The sequence below is a fragment of the Condylura cristata genome, unplaced genomic scaffold, assembly GCF_000260355.1.
Source record: "Condylura cristata isolate star-nosed mole 26May11 unplaced genomic scaffold, ConCri1.0 scaffold00006, whole genome shotgun sequence".
Lineage (NCBI taxonomy): Eukaryota > Metazoa > Chordata > Mammalia > Eulipotyphla > Talpidae > Condylura > Condylura cristata.
In genome coordinates this window covers 62,965,865-62,984,669 of record NW_004567107.1, presented here as the reverse complement: position 1 = coordinate 62,984,669, position 18,805 = coordinate 62,965,865, and the positions used below count along the sequence as shown (strand labels likewise).

Below are 18,805 nucleotides of genomic sequence, written 5' to 3'. Positions count from 1 at the left end.
CTCATCCTTCCAGCTCCCAGCACGCCAATTCTTTATCTGAATCTCCAGTCCTCACACCAACTGTACTTTCTTCTTAGCCAAATGTCCCCATTTTATGGCACAAGTAAGGCACTTTCCCCACCCTCTATCTTGAAATCTGGGCGGGTAAAGATGGGGTTAAGGGTCCCCGGGGTTTTGCGCATGCCCGGCCGCTGCAAGGAGGTTGGAGCCACTTTGGTGACGTCATAACCGCGCGCCTTTCCCAGGCGTCCTTGCAAGGTCGCTTTGTAGAACGAGAGCGCGCGCAAGTGACAAGTCCCTGGTTCGGGGGCGCGCCGTGTCCTTGTGCCTCAGTACTAGCGGAGGTATGTCGGGGTACACGCCAGATGAGAAACTGCGCCTGAAGCAACTGCGAGAGCTGAGGAGAAGATGGCTGAAGGACCAGGAACTGAGCTCGCGAGAGCCGGTGCTGCCCCCGAAAAGAATGTGGCCCATGGAAGCATTCTGGAATAATTTTTTGAAGGATCAGGCCCCCTGGAAGAATGTGGTGAGTGACGGCCTCCTTTGCTCCCATAAACACACACCCCCTGAGAACCCCAGTCCAGTTACTGGAAGCCCGCATATTGCAGCAGCACTAAGGACTGGCATTGATGCTCTGCACCAAGTTTCCTTAGTTCCCCGAGGGGGGTCAGACTTAGGTTTAACGGGGATATAAAACTTACCCCAAGAATCGTGGACTCGAAGTTATTCCATTTTGCTGCCAAGTGTGATGATAGGAGGCGAATCTTTACCTCGGTTTTGCAGGATGTTGTACATTTGGTTCTCTTGAAGTCGTCCCTCAGAATGATAGCAAGGATCAAGTAGAGTGAACATTCTATGATTTTAGTTTTTGAGAACAGTTGCCTGTTAATTGGTTACAAAGACCATTTAACACTGAACTTAACTACCTGAAGGCACCAGTTTAGCATCAAAGACAGATCCCATTGGTATGCTATTGAGACATATTAAAGAGCCTCCTTTCTAATCTACAAATATGTACCTTTACAAAGGATTTCACTTAAAATCCTGAACTTTACTTTGCAGAAAATCACTCAATCGAGAGTGGTCTTTATTTTCATGGTGTCTGGACATTCTCTTGACTGTGAATTAAATCACATCAATGATGAGTGGCAAACACATCTCAGAATTGCTTTCAATTACCTGTAACATTAGCTAATAATAATGTTAACATAATAATAATAATAAATAACACTTGGTGATAATACTAATAAATAACACTTGGGTGCTTACTCGTGTGTGACACTTTGCTGCAGGTTTTAGATGTGTTACTTAGTTTAATTTTTACTCCTTAAACTCCTATAAGATAGAAACTTAAATTCAGTAACTTACCTGTTGTCCAACATCTAAGAATTAAAGGCATTCACATTGACATCTTTGTTTACCTACTTTTGAAAAAACTGTGGCAAAGTTTGATGCAGTGGAATCAGTGAACCAAATTAGATACTTCTTAAATTCTGACTTAACCTTTGTATCTCTGACATTACTTGTGATTTTGGCAGCTATTGGTTGAAAACTGACTTCCCACCATAGCGTAATCTAAGGAAGTAAATGATCATTTGTTGAAATTCATCTTACCTTATTTTGAGTTAATTTTTTCTTCCATAATCATGTCTGTTATAACATTTATAATTTCGATGATTTTCCTTTCCCTGTAAGGATATACGTATTTCAGTCAAGTTGGCTGTCATAGAAAAGTTTTATTTTTATCTCTCTTTTGCCTTTCTCTTTAAAAAAGAGTATATGAAGGCATCTCAGAGTGAACTTGGAACAACCTCATCCTAGTTATAAAATATTCCTTTATCCTAGCATTGATATGCTTCAGATTTTCTGCCTTCCAATCAAATGGTGTTGTTTGTCCACGTTAGAAATTATAGATTAGGGAGGTCACTGCCTGAAAAATGCTATAGGTTTGATTACTCTGGTTAAACCAATTAAAGCTTTTATTTGTTGATACCATTTTTTATCTTTAACAAACTTATAATAAGGATGCATTTAGAAGGTTTTAAAAAACATATCTATGGCCCTTCCTGGTGGCGCAATGGGTTAGGACGTAGTATTGCAAACTAGCCGCAGCTGCTTTAGTACGAGTTCCATCCCCTGCTCTGGAGGTGACCACATGACTCGGCAGACCTCTCTTGATCTACCCGCTGCTCCCATCAGCAGTTACTTCATCGATCTGCCTGTTCTGCTTCCCACTGTGTGGAGTCCTCTCACCACTCCTGCACCTCTGGCTTGTACCCCAGTTCTGTATGAGTGAATAAATAAAATCTTTAAAAAAAAAATATCTATAAATGTCTTACAAAATGCTACTTAAGTCTTCTTTGCTCAGTGTGTGTCTTCTGTCAGGCCCTATCTTTAGTAAAAAATATTTGAGTGGGCAAGGTTAGCTACAGATTATAAGAAATATATAGCATTTGAGGTTTTAAAACACAGCATTGTTATGTCATTAACGCTTTTTCTGTCACAAAACATGGGATATATATTTATTTGTGTATATTTCCCCCCTCCAGATCTATAAGACATACCGACACAGTATCTTTGCTTTTACTCATGTACTTATACCTGCCTGGATTATTCATTATTATCTCAAATATCATGTGAAGGTAAGTATGCTAAAAGTTTTTTGCATCTATTTTTATTTTTGTACAAAATTATTTCCTATATTGATATGCCTTACCCTGCTTAATGGAAATACTTAGTCACTTATACCTTATTTTTAACTGTCAGTACTTTGAGTCCATTTAGGTAAAAGGTTTAATGAAATTAAAGTAAGTATGTTTTTTTCAAAAAGCTAATCTGTTTAGGAGTTGCTTACAACTTGAAGTGCATTTCCTGGTAGAGTGTTTAAATGATTAGGGTGTACCTAATCTAACAGTACTAGTGTAAACTTAGGGTCCATTAGTAGGAAGGGAGAAAATTATTTGTTTCCTTTAGTAAGCATAGATCTTGTCTTGTATAAAATTCATAGTAGACAAAAAGTATCTTTGCCATCCATTTTCTTTTTCTTGATTGTATTCTATATTTTACAACCAAGATGTCCAAAAACTTGAATTTTTTTTTCATTGAAAGTCTTTGCATGGATGATTGAACTGAGCCAGTTGCTATATTTTAAATACTGTGTATTATTTGGGATAGAATGTTAGATTCTAGGTAGGATGAGGAGGGTTTGCATTTCACGAAGTGGCATGGAAGGGGAGCAATGGTGACTGCCAAACATAGAGTGTAGTAACCCAAACAGGGTGAGCAGTGTTGGGTCCTAAGTGGGTTGATTTGGGGGGCAGGAGGAGTTGGTGAGTTAATCTATTTGTTTAATAGTAGTGGCAGTAAGTTGGTGTAGGATATTGTAACCTGAGAGATGGGAGCTCAATCAGGAGTTAAAGGGAGAGAAGTAGAGGTGGCAAAATAAGATGTCAGGATCTGAGTGAGGTAAGGAGGGCATTTGTTACTAGAGTGTGGTGGTGGTAAGAAGAGATTGGTTATGTACAGGAAGATTGATTTTTTTAGAAGTGCATCTATTAATGATAATGAGACCCGTGCTACTGTTGAAAAAGGTAGCTGTACATAAGGAAAGAGAAACTCTCCAGTACTGCTATGGAATTAGAAGTACTGGTGTGAACTCATTGTTTTTAATATATATTGGTAGCAATGGAAATAAATATAAATGTAAATGTGGACATTCTCTAGCCTTGTTCACTAACAAGGTCTATATCAAGTTACTGCATGGTAATTAAGAATATTTAGCAGCCAGGTCTGACATCTTTCTACACTGAATGAATTACGAGAAGGCTTTTTGGGCAAGGCTGGAGAAGGCTGATTCCAGGATTGGGGCAGGGAAACTATAAGATGGGCTTGGAACATATTGTTCTGAAAGTAGTGTTTCATGAATGATGGAGCTATATCAGAAGGACACAGAGTCAATTTGAGAGGAATCCCACTGGGACAACCTCAACATCAAAATACATGTTGTAATTGAATGAATGAATGAATGAATGAGTGAATGAATGAGTGAATGAGTGAGCCAAATAAATAAAAAGCAAATCCATGAGCCCACATTGATCAAAATAAATAAATAGGTAGAAAAGCTTTTTTATACAGTGGAGTGATAAATGGACAAAGAAGGAATGAAAGAAGTTACTGTATGGGTATAAAAATTACTATAACTATGATTGGGTAAGAGCAGGAGAAAAGTTTTTCTATTAAGAAAGAAAGAGAAGTAATCAGCAACTGGCGTGGCCATAAGTGCATAACTGAAGATGTCTCCAGGACAGGTGTTTGTTGGCTTAGTAGGTGGGGAACCAAATACCTGGAAGGTCTTGAGAGCTAGCCAGAGATTGAAATTTATGTGGTAAACAGTGAAATACTTTGCATTCTGAAAGAGGGGAATGACTTGATAAAAGTGATACATTAAGTAAAATATAAAAGCCATTGATGTGTAGGGTCTTAGAGATCATTGTAAGGACTTTTCTCCAGAATTAAGAAACTTTGAGCAGAGGAGTGATACATCTTAAAAAATAATCAGTCTACTCTGTCAGAAATATGGAGAATAGACTGTGGGAGAGCACAACGGGGATTTGGGAGAGAAGTAGGTGAAAAAATGATCAGAGGCTTGAAGAAGGGTAGTTGGTCTAGAGCCAATGAGAAGCATTTAGGCTCAGGATAGATAGCTCCAGGTAGAACGAAGAGGATCAGTGGAGGAGTCAAGGTTTTGGCCTTTCTCAGTAGGAAAAAGAGAGTACCATTTACCAAGAATGGAAACATAAGGAGGAATAGTTTGGGGTTGGAGGAAGTTAAGTGTTGGGTCTGCTGAGATTGAGATTTGGTAGTCAGGTATAGATCTTGAGCAAACAGTTAAATGTGAGTCTGGAGTTTGCTGAAAATATGGGGCTTATGCTAAAATTGGGGATGTGATCTATTTATTTTCAGGAGAAACTCTACACCCACAATTAACAGTATAACTTCTTTTGCAGACAAAACCATATGCCATTGTTGAGAGGAAGCCCAGAATATTCCCAGTAAGTTTTAAAACTTCTGATTTTCCTTTTGGTCATTATTTTTCTTTCCTTTTTAAGTTTTCATTCAACTAAAACGTCACTTTCTTCTTGCCTTCAAGTGTTTGTTTTGCAACCTCTTTTAAAAATGAAAGAGGAATAGTGTGAGTTAGCAGTTATAGTTGAACATGGGAGGGCACCTTTCAATCTAGCTGTAAAACTTGTTTTATGACTTTGTAGTCCTAAAGTGAGTTGAAGATACTGACAGTTTTTCACTGCTTTCCTGGTTTATGTAAAGTTAAGGACATAGGACAGTAGCTTGAGTAGAGACCAAAGCTTAATAAAAACTTTAAAACTATCATTTCCTGTGGCTTTTTGCTTATTTTTCAAATGAGGCAAACCATAACTCCCTGCATCTGTGGATTTAAATTATGTTAATGTATGCTTTAGATTTTATATTATGGGTATGTAAGCCAGTATCCTAATTTAAAGTCTTTTCAGCGTTAAAAGATTACTCACAAGATAATTATTTAGAATAATGAAATGAATATTAGTTCTTGTCCTGTATCTAGTTACAGTTCTATTGTCAATGTCTAGGTTGTATAATCTTACAAAATAGTGTTAGCTCTTGCTTCCAGATGACATAATACCAATAACCCATTGTCGTCTGCAACAGAAGGGCATTTTAGGGAGAACCACCAAAACTGGATTACCCTTCCAGCTAGAAGTCTGTTTTAGGAAATTATAGGGAATTTTTTCTATATTCACTGTATATAACTCATGTGGGTTACAGCTTAGATAGTCTCAAAAAAGAATGCTCATTTATATGTATATTAGAATAGGACAGACCATAAGCAGCCTCCAGTTCTCAGTAGCATAATAAAACAGACTGACTGCTGTGTAACAGATGATCCACCTCAATCTTACACCCTCTGGAATCTAAGGCTCCTAGATCCCATTAAAGGAAGAGAGGACTAGATGTCACAGGGATGACTTTAAGGTCTACACTTGGAAGTAATTTTTAACACTTTGCTTTCATATCCTTTAGGCTGGAAGTCGTCCTCATTGTACCCAATATCTGGGGGTTTTTCCCTTTAATTTTCTAGTTCCCCATGCTTGGAATCACTGCCAGTTTTTCACCAAATAGCTCTTCGCTTTCTTCTCCTCAAATATACAACACGTTCAGTTCCTTACCTAGGGAAACAGCCCATCAATGCAGCCAGCCCCAAATCCAAGAGCGCCACATGATGCTCAGTAATATCTCCCAGGTTTTTAGATGTTACTTCTCTTGGAGAGTTGAAGATTCTTGATCTAATTAGAGGGAAGTTAACAATATATTTCTTGTCCCCAAATTGGTAGAATTGAGAAAGCACAGTAATCACTGGCAATGCTGAAATTCAAACTATATAAAGATTCCTAAGTCTTGTGGATGGGAAGTTACTTAAATGGGCACTACTTTTGTTTACTGGAAGGTAATATTTCATTCATTGTTCTTCTTGGTCAGGAGTCTATCCTTTTCTGTTGTCAGCCTAGATCACATCTGAAATGAATTTGGGAAGCATGTCCTCTTTAGATTTGTAGGCCTTCAAAGCCTGCCTTTTATTCACAGAAGGTTGAATGATAGAGGTTGTTTAAGCTCAGTCAGATTTTTGTTGTCTATATTTGATTAACCACCCTAGTTCACACACTTGGTAGGTATGAAAACAAAAATACTCAGTAGGAGTCTTTATTTATTTGCTTCTAACCAGTTCTACATGCCACTATCTGTGCCTAAAATTTGCCTTCTTGAGGTTTCAGAATTCTCACCATTTGGTTTGGCCCTTCCTATTCCACACTGTAACTGGTTTGAGAAGAAACCTGAATCAATTGCCCAGCTAAAGTTTGCATTCGGCCTCTACTGTCTGAGCCAAATGGTCAACTGGAGAGGGAGCCTAAAACATTCAGTTGCTGGGAATACATTACCACCTATTGAACTGAAGATGTCTCCTTGCAGCTTTTTCCTAGGGCAGCTTCTGTTTACTGGGGCAATGTAAATTTTAGAAATAATCTGTTCATCATTTTTGTAAAGACAACTTGCATGCCCTTTCTGGTCATTTTGCTTCTACTTTGCTTAAGGTCCTTTTTTTAAAGGGTAAATGCCAGAGCTGAAGTAGATTTTTCCATGTGAGTGCTAACCAAGTGGACCACTTCTACAGATTTCTTCTATTAGCACATCTTTATTTTCCTAGGGTGATACAATTCTGGAGACTGGAGAAGTAATTCCACCAATGAAAGAATTTCCTGGCCAACATCACTGAAGAGAGCTGAAAAATTTCAAAGGCACAAGCCCAAGTTTGTTGCTACATCATATCTGCTGAATACATTTTCTGGAAATGTAACTTAATAAAGTTTACTCTCATGTATGCTGTCTGTTTCTTCACAAACATTGTATAATTTGTGATTCTGAATTATTTTACTACTAAGTGAACCTTGGCCATATTAAAAAAAAAAAAGCTCCAAGCTACTTTTTTGGCCACTCAGAAAAGCAGCCATATGATGGACTTCTTTCTTACACAGTACTTAACTCTGGTCTGATGTGAAGGTATCCAGAAAGTGATATATAATTAATTTAATATAATGACTAGAACAGAAAATGTTTATAAGAAATACACACTTGTTTGAAAGCTGGGTTGTATTTTTTAAAAATATTTTTTAAACTCTGGATTAAAAGCATGTTATCTGTCCATGACTTGATAAAAAGGTCGTGGAACTAGGTTGCTGGGTTGTTTTGAGAATCTAAAAGACAATGTGTTTGAAAAACGAGCACATTCGCGGTTATTACAAAAACTAAACAAAAATAAATTTGGAAACGCTGTATTAAGTATTTTACTTTTAAATGTAATAGAGGTCAGGTAAGTATGACATAAACAACTATTTACAAAGAGTTACAAATTTTCACTCATTCCGAAGATTCTGTCCGGGTATTCCTTGCTTAGCTGTCGGCGGGCGGCTACTGTTGATGCATAGATGACGTATCCCCAGGAGAGTAATACGATCGCAAAGAGCAACTAAAGATGTGGGGGGAAGTAAAAGCAAAATATTAATGTGAGTTGTACTTCCTCCAGCCCCCTCTTCCCTTGCTCCCTCCCTTCCTCTTCCTTTCCCTCCCCTGCCCCACCCCCGTCCGGTGTCCGAGCTAGTCTACCTCAGGTGGGAATTATGATTCTGGAGGGGAGTACACCTAGCCTCCCTTACGTAAGAGGCGGAAGAGCGTGTCCTCCAGGAAGAGGCGGAGTCGAGATTAGGGAATGCAAAGCTTAATTCAGGAATGGATTTTGGAGTTTCTGGGCACTGAAGAAATAGGGAACCTTCCGCTTTCGAGCCTACGGAGTCGACACCGTGGAGCCCCAGCAGGCTGGCGACCTACCACCGAATAAATCCAGTCCAGAGTACGGCGACTCACTGGCTTCATGGTGAGGAGGCAGCGGCGGCGCGCGGCGTGGGGCGGAAGCTGCAGGCCCTATAGTAACCGCCGGGATGGTGGCAGCTGAGCGGTAGCGGCCATCTTTCATCCGGGCACGGAGGCCGCCCCCTCGCCTCCGGGAGCGTTTCCCTCCGGCCCGTTTGGCCTCTTCCGCCCGCACCTGCGAGGCGGGGGTGGAGTGGGCTGGGGTCACGTGACACGGCCTAGCCCGCCTTTCGGGGGAGGGCGCGAGAGGAACTAGAAGTTAGCTTAAAATCTGCTTTTTAAGCGTCTGACCAGAGAGGCGTGATTTGTCGAGCGGTCTTTCTTCATTTGCGGTGCAGGCTTCATGCGGAATAATATACTTCCGTGTGCATTTAAAAGTTTATTTGAATCAATAAACCACATTTTAAGTATTAGACGTTTGCCCTCCGCATCTGTTCCCACTTTATAGAGACGTTTGTATATTCAACTTTGACATAAACAACAATACACTTAGTTTATATATCAGTGACGACTCAATGCAGGAACTCCTGTTAATGGAACCGTTCGTCACGAAACAATTCTGAGCGCAATAGCTTGATGTTAAGTGGTGCTTCTAGGAAGAAATGCGTGGCACGAGTTACTGGACATAATGTCCCTGCCAGTCAACAGGTGTATTTGAGCGTTTACGTGCTTATAATGGTGGCATGTCGCAAATACTAAGCCAAAGGATGGCGGTTTGGTGCGCGGGCGGTTGTATCAAGTTAGGTTCTAGAATGTTTGGGACCTCGTTTGAGACCCCAGTGGTAGCATGGGGCAGTGGGCCGCTGTAGGCGCAGACGTTTTTTCCTTACCCAGCTCAGATATCATCGAAACTGGGTTTTGGTTCCGATTTTGTGAGGTGGTGAAGGCCTTTGAGAGAAACATCCGTTTTGGTAAGATTTCCGGCCCTGTCCTTTTAGGTAACCCGAGTTTATCCCCAGACTGGAGTAGCTGGCAGTGAAGACTAGGGTACGTTTTGGGCTGGGTTTGGGTTCCACTCGAATCCTAATGTTTCGTAGCTGAACATCGGGAGCTGGTCATTTCATCTCCGTGCAGTACAGTGAGTTTCTCTGAGCCATACACTAAATTATTGGAGTAAGTTCTCGCTGAGTTTGGTGAGGTTTAAATAAGGCCAAACGAGTTACCCTGTTTTTCAGGTAAGTAAGGCGCGAATGTTATCTTAAGCTAGCCGTCCTGAAAGCCCCGGCGATTGCCAGCGAGCTTGGTGGCCAGCTTTGTGGTCACCGAGTGGGTGGGTCGCGGCGCTGTCCCTCTAGAAATGGAGAGAGCGGTGGGGGGATGGGCGGGCTCTGGCCGTAGCGCGCTGAACCCCGCCCCCAGTGACGGCGCATGCGTTATGCCGGCTGTTGCTGTGTTTTGACGCGCGGCGGGCTGCGGAGCGGGGTTCTTGTCTAGTCACCGCCCCCGAGCTGCCATTGGTGATGAGCATTTTACGTCACAGGGGTCGCAGCCGCCGTCGCGGTCTCCGCTGTCTCGCGAGGAGGGCGAAGCGCCCCCGCCTGCTCCCGCTCCTGAAGGCCGGCGGCGAAGTCGCCGGGTACGCCTTCGTGGATCCTGTCGTCACCGACCTAGCCTGCTGGGTCGCCGGGAGGTTGCCACGAGCGCCTCAACCGGGCCTGCGCTCGCATCCTCCGAGGTGAGTGAAATCCGGAACAATGGGTTGCGGGGGTCGGAAGGGCTGGGCGAGCTGGAACTCCCGCCAGGAGCGAGGCCCAGGGTCGCGGAGCTGCGGTCTGGGCCTCAGGGGTCTGCGGGCCCCCGGGGCAGGATTCCGGCGTGCGGTCGGCGCACCTGTGGATTTTTCGGGGGGTTAAGGGAGGTGTTGGGGGCGGGGGAGGGTGCGTTTCCTAGAAGACTTCCCGAGGGGCTCGAGCCTGGCGGGTACTGGAAAGGGAGAGTGGGGGGTGGGGCGGGGAGGGGGCTGAACCTCACGAAACACAAAACGTTAGAGTCGTCACGGAGGCCTCGTCGCTCACAGAGGTGTGACCTTGGCTGGATCCTCTAACCTCTCTCGGAGCCGGTCTGTATAATGGGAATAACAGTGTTTTAGTTCGTTGTGATTATGTAATGTACATGGCGCTTATTTTAGATTATGGCCAGTGGCAGTTATCAGCCACAGGGAGCCACCAGCCCCATGATTATTGGAGTTGTCTGTGATGTGTTAAAATATTTTGGCTGGCCTGCCTGTGACTTCTTAGTTCACCTAGTCGGTGCAGCTTTCCTTGGGGGCTGCTGATCGTACAGTGGAAGGAGGCATTGCGATGTTGGTCATGTAGAGATTTAAGAGGAATAAATGAATGTTTCACAGGTAATTTTCAAGATTATTTAAGATAAAAAGAAAGAGGTACCTAAGATTTAATAGTGGTGAATGTTTTTTGTTGTTGTTGGTTTGTATTTTGTTTCAGACCCTGAAATACATAGCTATAGTAGGAAGCCTGACCAGACATGCTTATCTGAATGAGTGACTTTGGTGGGGAATGTTCCCCACGAAATTCTTTTTGTTGGAATTGAATTATTATAAATTTTATGGGATCTGGTCAATAGTTTCTGTAACTTCCATATGATCCACTGGAGTTGATAATTAAATTGCAGCTCAGAGAGGTACAGTGATTTCTTAATGGCCACAAGAGGTAAAACCCAGATATTTTTTAGTGCTTTGGAGTGTAATTCTAGTTTAAGCACTTGTAAATTTTTAAGCCACTTAGCATAGATAAGTAAGGTATGAGAATTTATGTAATTGTTAAAGATGACCATTTTTCCGGGCAGTGTGGCAGATGGGAATGAGCGAAAGTAACTATTTTCCTGTATCATTAGAAAATAGTATTGTGTTTTTATTGTACACCAGGCACTGTGCTGGTTGTTTACATGAATTAGAACACAGATCCCTTCATATAACCACCTTTTTAGAATGTATACTGTTCACTCAATTGTAGCATTGAGAACACAAGGTTTTCAGGAATTAAGTACCTTTTCCATATCACATCTTTTATGAACGAATAATTTTGATTCTCAACTCTTACTTTGTATGAGAATTAACATCACTCCCAAATATAATCAACAGGTGATTAAATTTTAATGACTCTTAAGTAAATCTGTTTTTAAAAATCATTTAGTTTTGTTTAGCATTCTTATTTTATGTCACTGTGCAATTCAAATGTCTAGCCTATGATCTAATTTAGAATGAAACCTTCTGATTCTTTATTCCTTTTCTTTTCCCATTCATCTTTAGATACATGTTTTTGATTATCTGAAATTCCCCCCAAATGTCAATCCCAGCTGATTTGAAAATTTGGGGAAGGAAAGATTTGGTATAAACAGTTTATCTTAAATTATTTAGGAAGTTTATCCTAAAGCTGGTAAACTTAATTGAGAATTTGGGGGGAGGGCAGTTTCTCTATGGGGAAATTAATTTGTGGTCCTAATTCTTACCATGCTGGCATAGAGAAATGGTTATCACAGGCTTTTTCTACAATCTGAAGCACTAACACTAAATCAGGTCCATCTTTGCTAAAACCCAGAACCTCTCCTAGAAATCTACTATCTTAAGTCACCATTTAGCTTTTGTGTTTTATATCTTGATTTGTATATTTTCGACGCCTTTTTTTGAGATATAATTTATATTCTGCCCATAAAGTATATAAATGATGCAATGATTTGTTTACAGAATTGTAAGTATACTAAATATATGTGTTGTGTACATCATAATAGAATTGAATATCCAAGAAACACTAACCTAGGAGCCACCAATCTGATTTCAGTCTAAAGTTTTGCTTATTTAGATGTTTATTTCATATAAATGGCATCATACATGGTCTTTTGTGCCTCATTTAGCACAATAAAAAGGTTCTGTTGTAACTTGTGTCGGCTGATTTTTTTTTTATTGCCATTGTATGGATATATTACATTTTACTTATACATTTATCAGTTGGACATTTGGTTGTTAGCACATTAGAACTATTAACATGTGCTGCTGTCAGTATTCACACAGAAGTTTTTTTGTGGACATATGTTTGCATTACTGTTGGACAGGTGTGGAGTTGCTGGGCCATGTGGTAGTTTTACTTAATGTGTTTGACACACACTTAAATATAGTATTTAGTGATTATTTTAAAGAGTAAATTACTTATTTGTAACTGATGCCATTGCAATGTTGAATTTCACCAAAGTCTAATTATCCTTTGGTTATATGGATGGTAAAGTAAAATCCTGAGCTAATGTGAATTTCTCCACTTACCAGTTAGATTAAGTTGAAATCTGGTCTTCAGTCTAGGCTTCTGGTGACCTCTTTGGTTACCTTGCCACTCTTCTTTAATCCTTTCCCAGATGCATGGACTATCTTTAATACTAAAGATTTTTATTTTAGGGTTTTTTTCCTTCCTTCATTGAGCAAATGAAAATATTAGAAGTAGTGTGGAATGCTGAAAAAGTACAAGCAATGTCAGATTTCAGAGTTTAAATATTACTAAGAAAAAAGCAGTATTGTGTTTTATTATTCTGTTCTTTGTATGGACAATGTTGATTTGGCATTTCATTCAAGAAAATAGACAGGAATAGAAATTTTTGGATCTGAAGAATATTTGTTCAACATTAATTCATTCCCTATTAAGTTATGACAAAAAAGCTAATAAGATGCTTTAGATGAGCAAGTTTAATTTTAAAGCAATGATACAGTACTTCAGTTTCACAGTCACAGATTTTACTGTGGTTTTGTTTCTCCTTTTTGCAAGTTATACAGCCAGTGAGTTTATGCCTAGAAAATTAATTATTGACTTAACTTGATAGAGGAGGTAGAGAAAAGATAAATAGACCCAGAAAACATTAAGGAATAAATTAATATATGTAAAATAATTAGTAAAGAATGCAACTAAAGAGGTATTTTATAAAATAATGATGTCAGAATGTAATCATAATAGATTTCCATTCTGGCAAATTCATTTTGTAAGCTATAGACCAGTACAAAGTTACAAATTTACAGAAAGTAAAACTAATATTCTAATAACCCTTGAAGGAAGATAGTAAGAGAACAAGAGGAAAAGCATGGTTTGAGGAGACTTTATGACTGATTTGTACTAAACTTTGGGTAAAAAGCTAAGAAAGACTTCTCAGGGGTACTGAAAGGAATCAGTAATGAATATAATCCTGTAGTAACAACACTATAATAGTAGTTTATTGTAGTAATGCTAGTAGTAGCAGCTAACATTCACTCAGCAGTTGTTATGAACCCCATACTGCCCTTAGATGCTTTTACACTTAGTATTCATTTAATCTTCACTAAAAGATCTTTTTTTGTGGGCAGGAAAGGATCTTTCTTTAAAAAAAAGTTCAGGATTGTTTGAACAGATGAACTTTCTGGTATATAAATTACCTCACTAAAGCTATTTTTAAAGGTACATGAGTGATCCTTACTACAAATAAAGCAAATCTAGTCTGAATTTAAGCTATAAAACTATTCATAGAAAAACATACCAAGGGAGGACTATAATGTCTTTGTTTTATAGAGAGGGCTAGGAGAAGAAGATAAAAGGAAGATTTAGCAGAAAGTGAAATAACCATGAAAAAGTTATATTTACGTGGTGAGTAGGTACATGGGTGCTTGGTATATTTTCTTTTGTACTTTGCACTTTATCCAATATTTCTTAGTTGTTTTTTAGAAGACTAATGGAATGTTCTGTAATATTTATATTTATGAGAGAGCTTACTGTGTGCTGGACACTTTTCCCAAGAACTTTACATTTCCTCAAAATCTATGAGACATACTCTGTTACCAGTAATCAACAGATGAAATTGAAGCACAGAGATAGTAATGGTCCACAATTATATTACAAGGACCCAAATCCAAAAAAATCTAACTTTAGAACTTGTACTTTGTTGCCGTGCCACACTGCCTCTTTATACTAAAAAGACACCAAACTACTCAACTCTCTTTACCAAAGTATGTTCCTTTTTTTGTTCAGATTATTTAGTCATCACTCTGTTACCAGGTTACTGATGTATTTTTTTCCCTTTTACAGATAATGGCATCTGCCGCTAAGGAATTTAAAATGGACAACTTTTCGCCTAAAGCTGGCACTAGCAAATTGCAACAGACAGTACCAGCTGATGCATCTCCTGATTCTAAGTGTCCTATATGCTTGGATAGATTTGATAATGTGTCTTACTTAGATCGCTGCTTACATAAGTTCTGTTTTCGCTGTGTACAGGAGTGGTCCAAAAACAAAGCTGAATGTCCATTATGTAAACAGCCCTTTGATTCTATTTTCCATTCTGTGAGAGCAGAAGATGACTTCAAGGAATATGTCTTGAGGCCTTCATATAATGGTGCTTTTGCTACCCCTGATGTTCGAAGTTTCCGCTATCGCACAACTATGACAAGAGAACGAAGTACTTCTTCACCTAGTAGTACCGTGAGTAGAAGAACAACAACTCCACCAGATAGTAGAGTACTCTTTGAAGGATTAGGTCTTTCAACAAGACCTAGAGATGGTGAAGTTCCTCAATTCATGAGACGGATTGCAATAAGAAGGCCAACAACTGCAGATGAAAGATCTTTGCGGAAAATTCAGGAACAGGATATTATAAATTTTAGACGAACTCTCTATCGTGCTGGTGCTCGTGTTAGAAATATCGAAGATGGCGGTCGCTACAGAGACATATCAGCTGAATTTTTCCGTAGGAATCCAGCTTGTCTTCATAGATTAGTCCCCTGGTTAAAACGAGAACTTACTGTTCTTTTTGGAGCTCGTGGGTCTTTAGTGAATGTTGTTCAGCATATCATCATGAGTAATGTTACTCGCTATGACTTGGAGAGCCAGGCATTTGTGTCTGATTTAAGACCATTTTTACTTAATCGAACAGAACATTTTATACATGAATTTATCAGTTTTGCTCGATCTCCTTTTAACATGGCAGCCTTTGACCAACATGCTAATTATGATTGCCCTGCTCCTTCATACGAAGAAGGTAGTCATTCTGATTCTTCAGTCATAACAATATCTCCTGATGAAGCGGAGACCCAAGAACTGGATATTAATATAGCTACTGTTGGTCAGGCACCATGGGATGATGAAACACCAGGACCATCTTATTCAAGCTCAGAGCAGGTACATGCTGCTATGTCTTCCCTTTTAAATACTTCAGACAGTTCTGATGAGGAACTTATAGCTGGAAGATCCACATCTCAGATACAAGGAGTGCAAACAAATGAGGACCTAAATAATGATAGTGATTCTTCCTCAGATAATTGTGTAATTGTTGGGTTTGTTAAACCACTAGCTGAGCGGACCCCAGAACTTGTTGAACTTTCCTCTGATTCTGAGGATTTAGGTTCTTATGAGAAAATGGAGTCAATAAAGACACAAGAACAAGAGCAGTCTTACAGTTCTGGTGATAGTGATGTCAGTAGATGTTCATCTCCACGTTCTGTCCTTGGTAAGGATGAGCAAGTAAAAATTCATTGTGATTCTGGTGCAAGAATCAAATCAAAGAAGGAAGAGAAACGATCTACATCATTGTCCTCTCCCAGAGACTTGAGCACGTCTGTCAGAGGAGACAGAGTATACTCCCCGTATAACCATAGACATAGAAAGAGAGGAAGATCAAGAAGTTCAGATTCACGTTCCCAGAGTAGAAGTGGGCATGATCAGAAGAATCGTAGAAAGCATCACGGAAAGAAAAGGATGAAAAGCAGACGATCCAGAAGCAGAGAGAGTAGCAGACCTAGAGGTAGAAGAGACAAAAAGAGATCGAGAACTAGAGATAGCAGTTGGTCAAGAAGAAGCCAAACTCTGTCTTTAAGTAGTGAAAGCACAAGCAGATCAAGGTCTCGTAGCAGTGATCATGGTAAAAGAAGATCACGAAGCAGAAATAGAGATCGTTATTACTTAAGAAATAATTATGGAAGTAGATATAAGTGGGAGTATACTTACTATAGTAGAAACAAGGACAGGGATGGCTACGAATCATCATATAGGAGAAGGACTCTATCCAGAGCTCACTATTCCAGACAATCTTCAAGTCCAGAATTCAGAATTCAGTCCTTTTCTGAAAGAACAAATGCTCGGAAAAAAAATAATCACAGTGAAAGGAAATATTACTACTATGAAAGGCACAGATCAAGGAGCCTGTCTAGTAATAGATCAAAGACTGCATCTACCGGAGCTGACCGAGGAAGAAATGAAAAGCCTGGAGGGAAACGAAAATATAAAACACGACATTTGGAGGGTACTAATGAGGTAGCCCAACCATCTCGTGAATTTCCATCTAAAGTAAAGGAGAATCATTACCAAAAATCTTCATCGAAATTGGATGGAAATTACAAAAATGAAAGTGACAGTTTTTCAGACAGATCATCGGACAGAGAGACAAAACACAAGAGGAGGAAGAGGAGGACCCGGAGCCTAAGTGTTGAGATAGTTTATGAAGGAAAAGCTACCGATACAACTAGACATCATAAAAAGAAAAAGAAGAAACACAAGAAGAAGCACAAGAAACACCATGGGGATAATGCTTCACGTTCTCCAGTTGTCATTACCATTGACAGCGATAGTGATAAGGATTCTGATGTAAAGGAGGATATAGAATGTGACAACAGTCATCCTCAGGATCCTCTACAAAATGAGTTTTTGTCTCCATCCTTGGAACCATTTGAAACTAAAGATATAGTTACAATAGAAGACGAATTTGGTGTCATGGACAAGGACTGTGATATTACTACATTTAATAACAATTTGAATAATACCAACAAAACTGTAGATAATATTCCACCCCAGGTAGCTTCAGTTGAACAAACTCTTGATGTTAGAGAAGAGTGCACTTTTGCCTCTAACTTGGAGAACCAGCCCAGTAATGTGTCTGATCAGACTGAGCCATCAAGGCAATCGCCATCTCCACGGACATCATTAATGTCAGTATCTCTTGATAGAGATTGTGAAATTTCTTGAAGCTGCCAAAGCCTTTCATTGAAAATTCTGATGGTAAAAAGGAACAGTGTCATCTACTGCAGTCTATTTAAAGATGACTTTTAGTGAAAACTCTTTTCCCCCTTAAAATATTTTAAGTGATTTTTTCTTTGTGTTAAATTTTTGTAAAACTCATTATTTGTTCAAAAAGTATGTATGTTCCACCTTCAGAGATAAGCACTTTTAAGTGAAGAAAATGATATTGCTAGCAGTTTATTTAAAACTTGGGATCCTTTTTAAATAAAAAATATATGTAAATTTTAGAAGTTATTTCATAAAGCCATATGGTATTGACATATTTTTAAAGTAGTCAATAAGTATTTTTGAATTTTTGTTTTGGGAGTTATTCTGGAAATGTGCTATAAGCTAGGAGAATTCCTTTGAGCAGTCTTTATTTTTCTCCTTAAAAATTTGTATTCAAAGTCATTTCAGGTTAAAGTGAGGCATTTAAGTCTGCACAATTTATCTTGACATCTGCCAAAAGAAGAATTTAAATACTTCCTTTATATACTTGTTTCTGGACTGCCAGTAAAGCAAATGTGTATTCAATAAAGGAAAAAATAAAACAATAATACTTTAAAACAGAATCTAGAAAATTTCCTATGCAGTATTGCTTTTTTAGGTAAAGTTATTAATGGAGCTAAAATCTTGAAAATAATACAGTCAAATCATAAATAACACTTTTCAAGTGATCTGCGTTTTAATTTCAGTTTTTATGATCTTTAGTTCTTTGTGAGAAATACGTTATGTCTTCAGTAAAATGCAGTTATACAGCATTTAGTTCACTTGAACAAAGCTGTTGCCAATCTCCTTTTTACATTTGTAGTTCTTTCACACAAAGTGGTCTTGTGAGTGTTTCATTGATATTATTAATGATAAAATTGCATTGCTTTTGATACAGGCTTGCTATTGAGCAGCAGAACTTGAATGAAATCTAAGTGTAGCCTTCAGTTTGCCTTATCTATTACCTTGGTTCATTATTTAACAAAAATTGAAATGCCTATTGTGTGGCAAGTTCTTTACTAGGTTTTTAGGGATTCAGTGTGGTAGAACATAGCAGATTTAATGCTCTCTGCCCTCATGGGAGTTTCCCTTTCCCCCCTCTTTCCCTCCTATCTTCCCTTCTTTTTCCTCCTTCTTCCTTTTTCTCCCTCCTCCCTCCCCCCACTCTCACTCACATACACATTTTGCAAATTAAGTTCTCTGGAGATAAAGTGTAATTTTCTATAAGAGTATGCATTGGGGCTTAATTTTAGGTGGAAGTGATGGTTAAAATGGAATTCAGAAGATAATAACCCATAGTAGAATAGTTAGCAAAGAAAAAGGTGTACAAA

General features: G+C 39.1%; 2 protein-coding genes across 5 annotated transcripts in view; both read left to right on the top strand.

Annotated features, from left to right (window-relative positions):
- Positions 1–243: 243 nt before the first annotated feature.
- NDUFB6 (NADH dehydrogenase (ubiquinone) 1 beta subcomplex, 6, 17kDa) lies at positions 244–7,427 on the top strand. Its single transcript, XM_004677711.2, has 4 exons — positions 244–526; positions 2,550–2,642; positions 5,007–5,051; positions 7,256–7,427. The coding sequence occupies exons 1-4, from the start codon at positions 347–349 to the stop codon at positions 7,322–7,324; spliced, it is 387 nt and encodes a 128-aa protein (XP_004677768.1). The 5' UTR covers positions 244–346; the 3' UTR covers positions 7,325–7,427.
- Positions 7,428–8,433: 1,006 nt separating this feature from the next.
- TOPORS (topoisomerase I binding, arginine/serine-rich, E3 ubiquitin protein ligase) overlaps positions 8,434–18,805 on the top strand; it is a 122,538-nt gene continuing 112,166 nt past the window's right edge. For 3 of the 4 annotated variants that reach the window (XR_001145152.1, XR_001145151.1, XR_001145153.1), the window contains exon 1: positions 10,069–10,150. Coding sequence is in view for 1 of the 4 variants with exons in the window: in XM_004677709.2 (XP_004677766.1) it covers positions 8,477–8,479; positions 9,956–10,150; positions 14,526–17,453 (3,126 nt within the window). In the remaining 3 variants the exon portion in view is untranslated. Of the gene's footprint in view, positions 8,480–9,955; positions 10,151–14,525; positions 18,252–18,805 lie in introns of those variants that run through there. The other variant, XM_004677709.2, reaches the window with a different exon arrangement.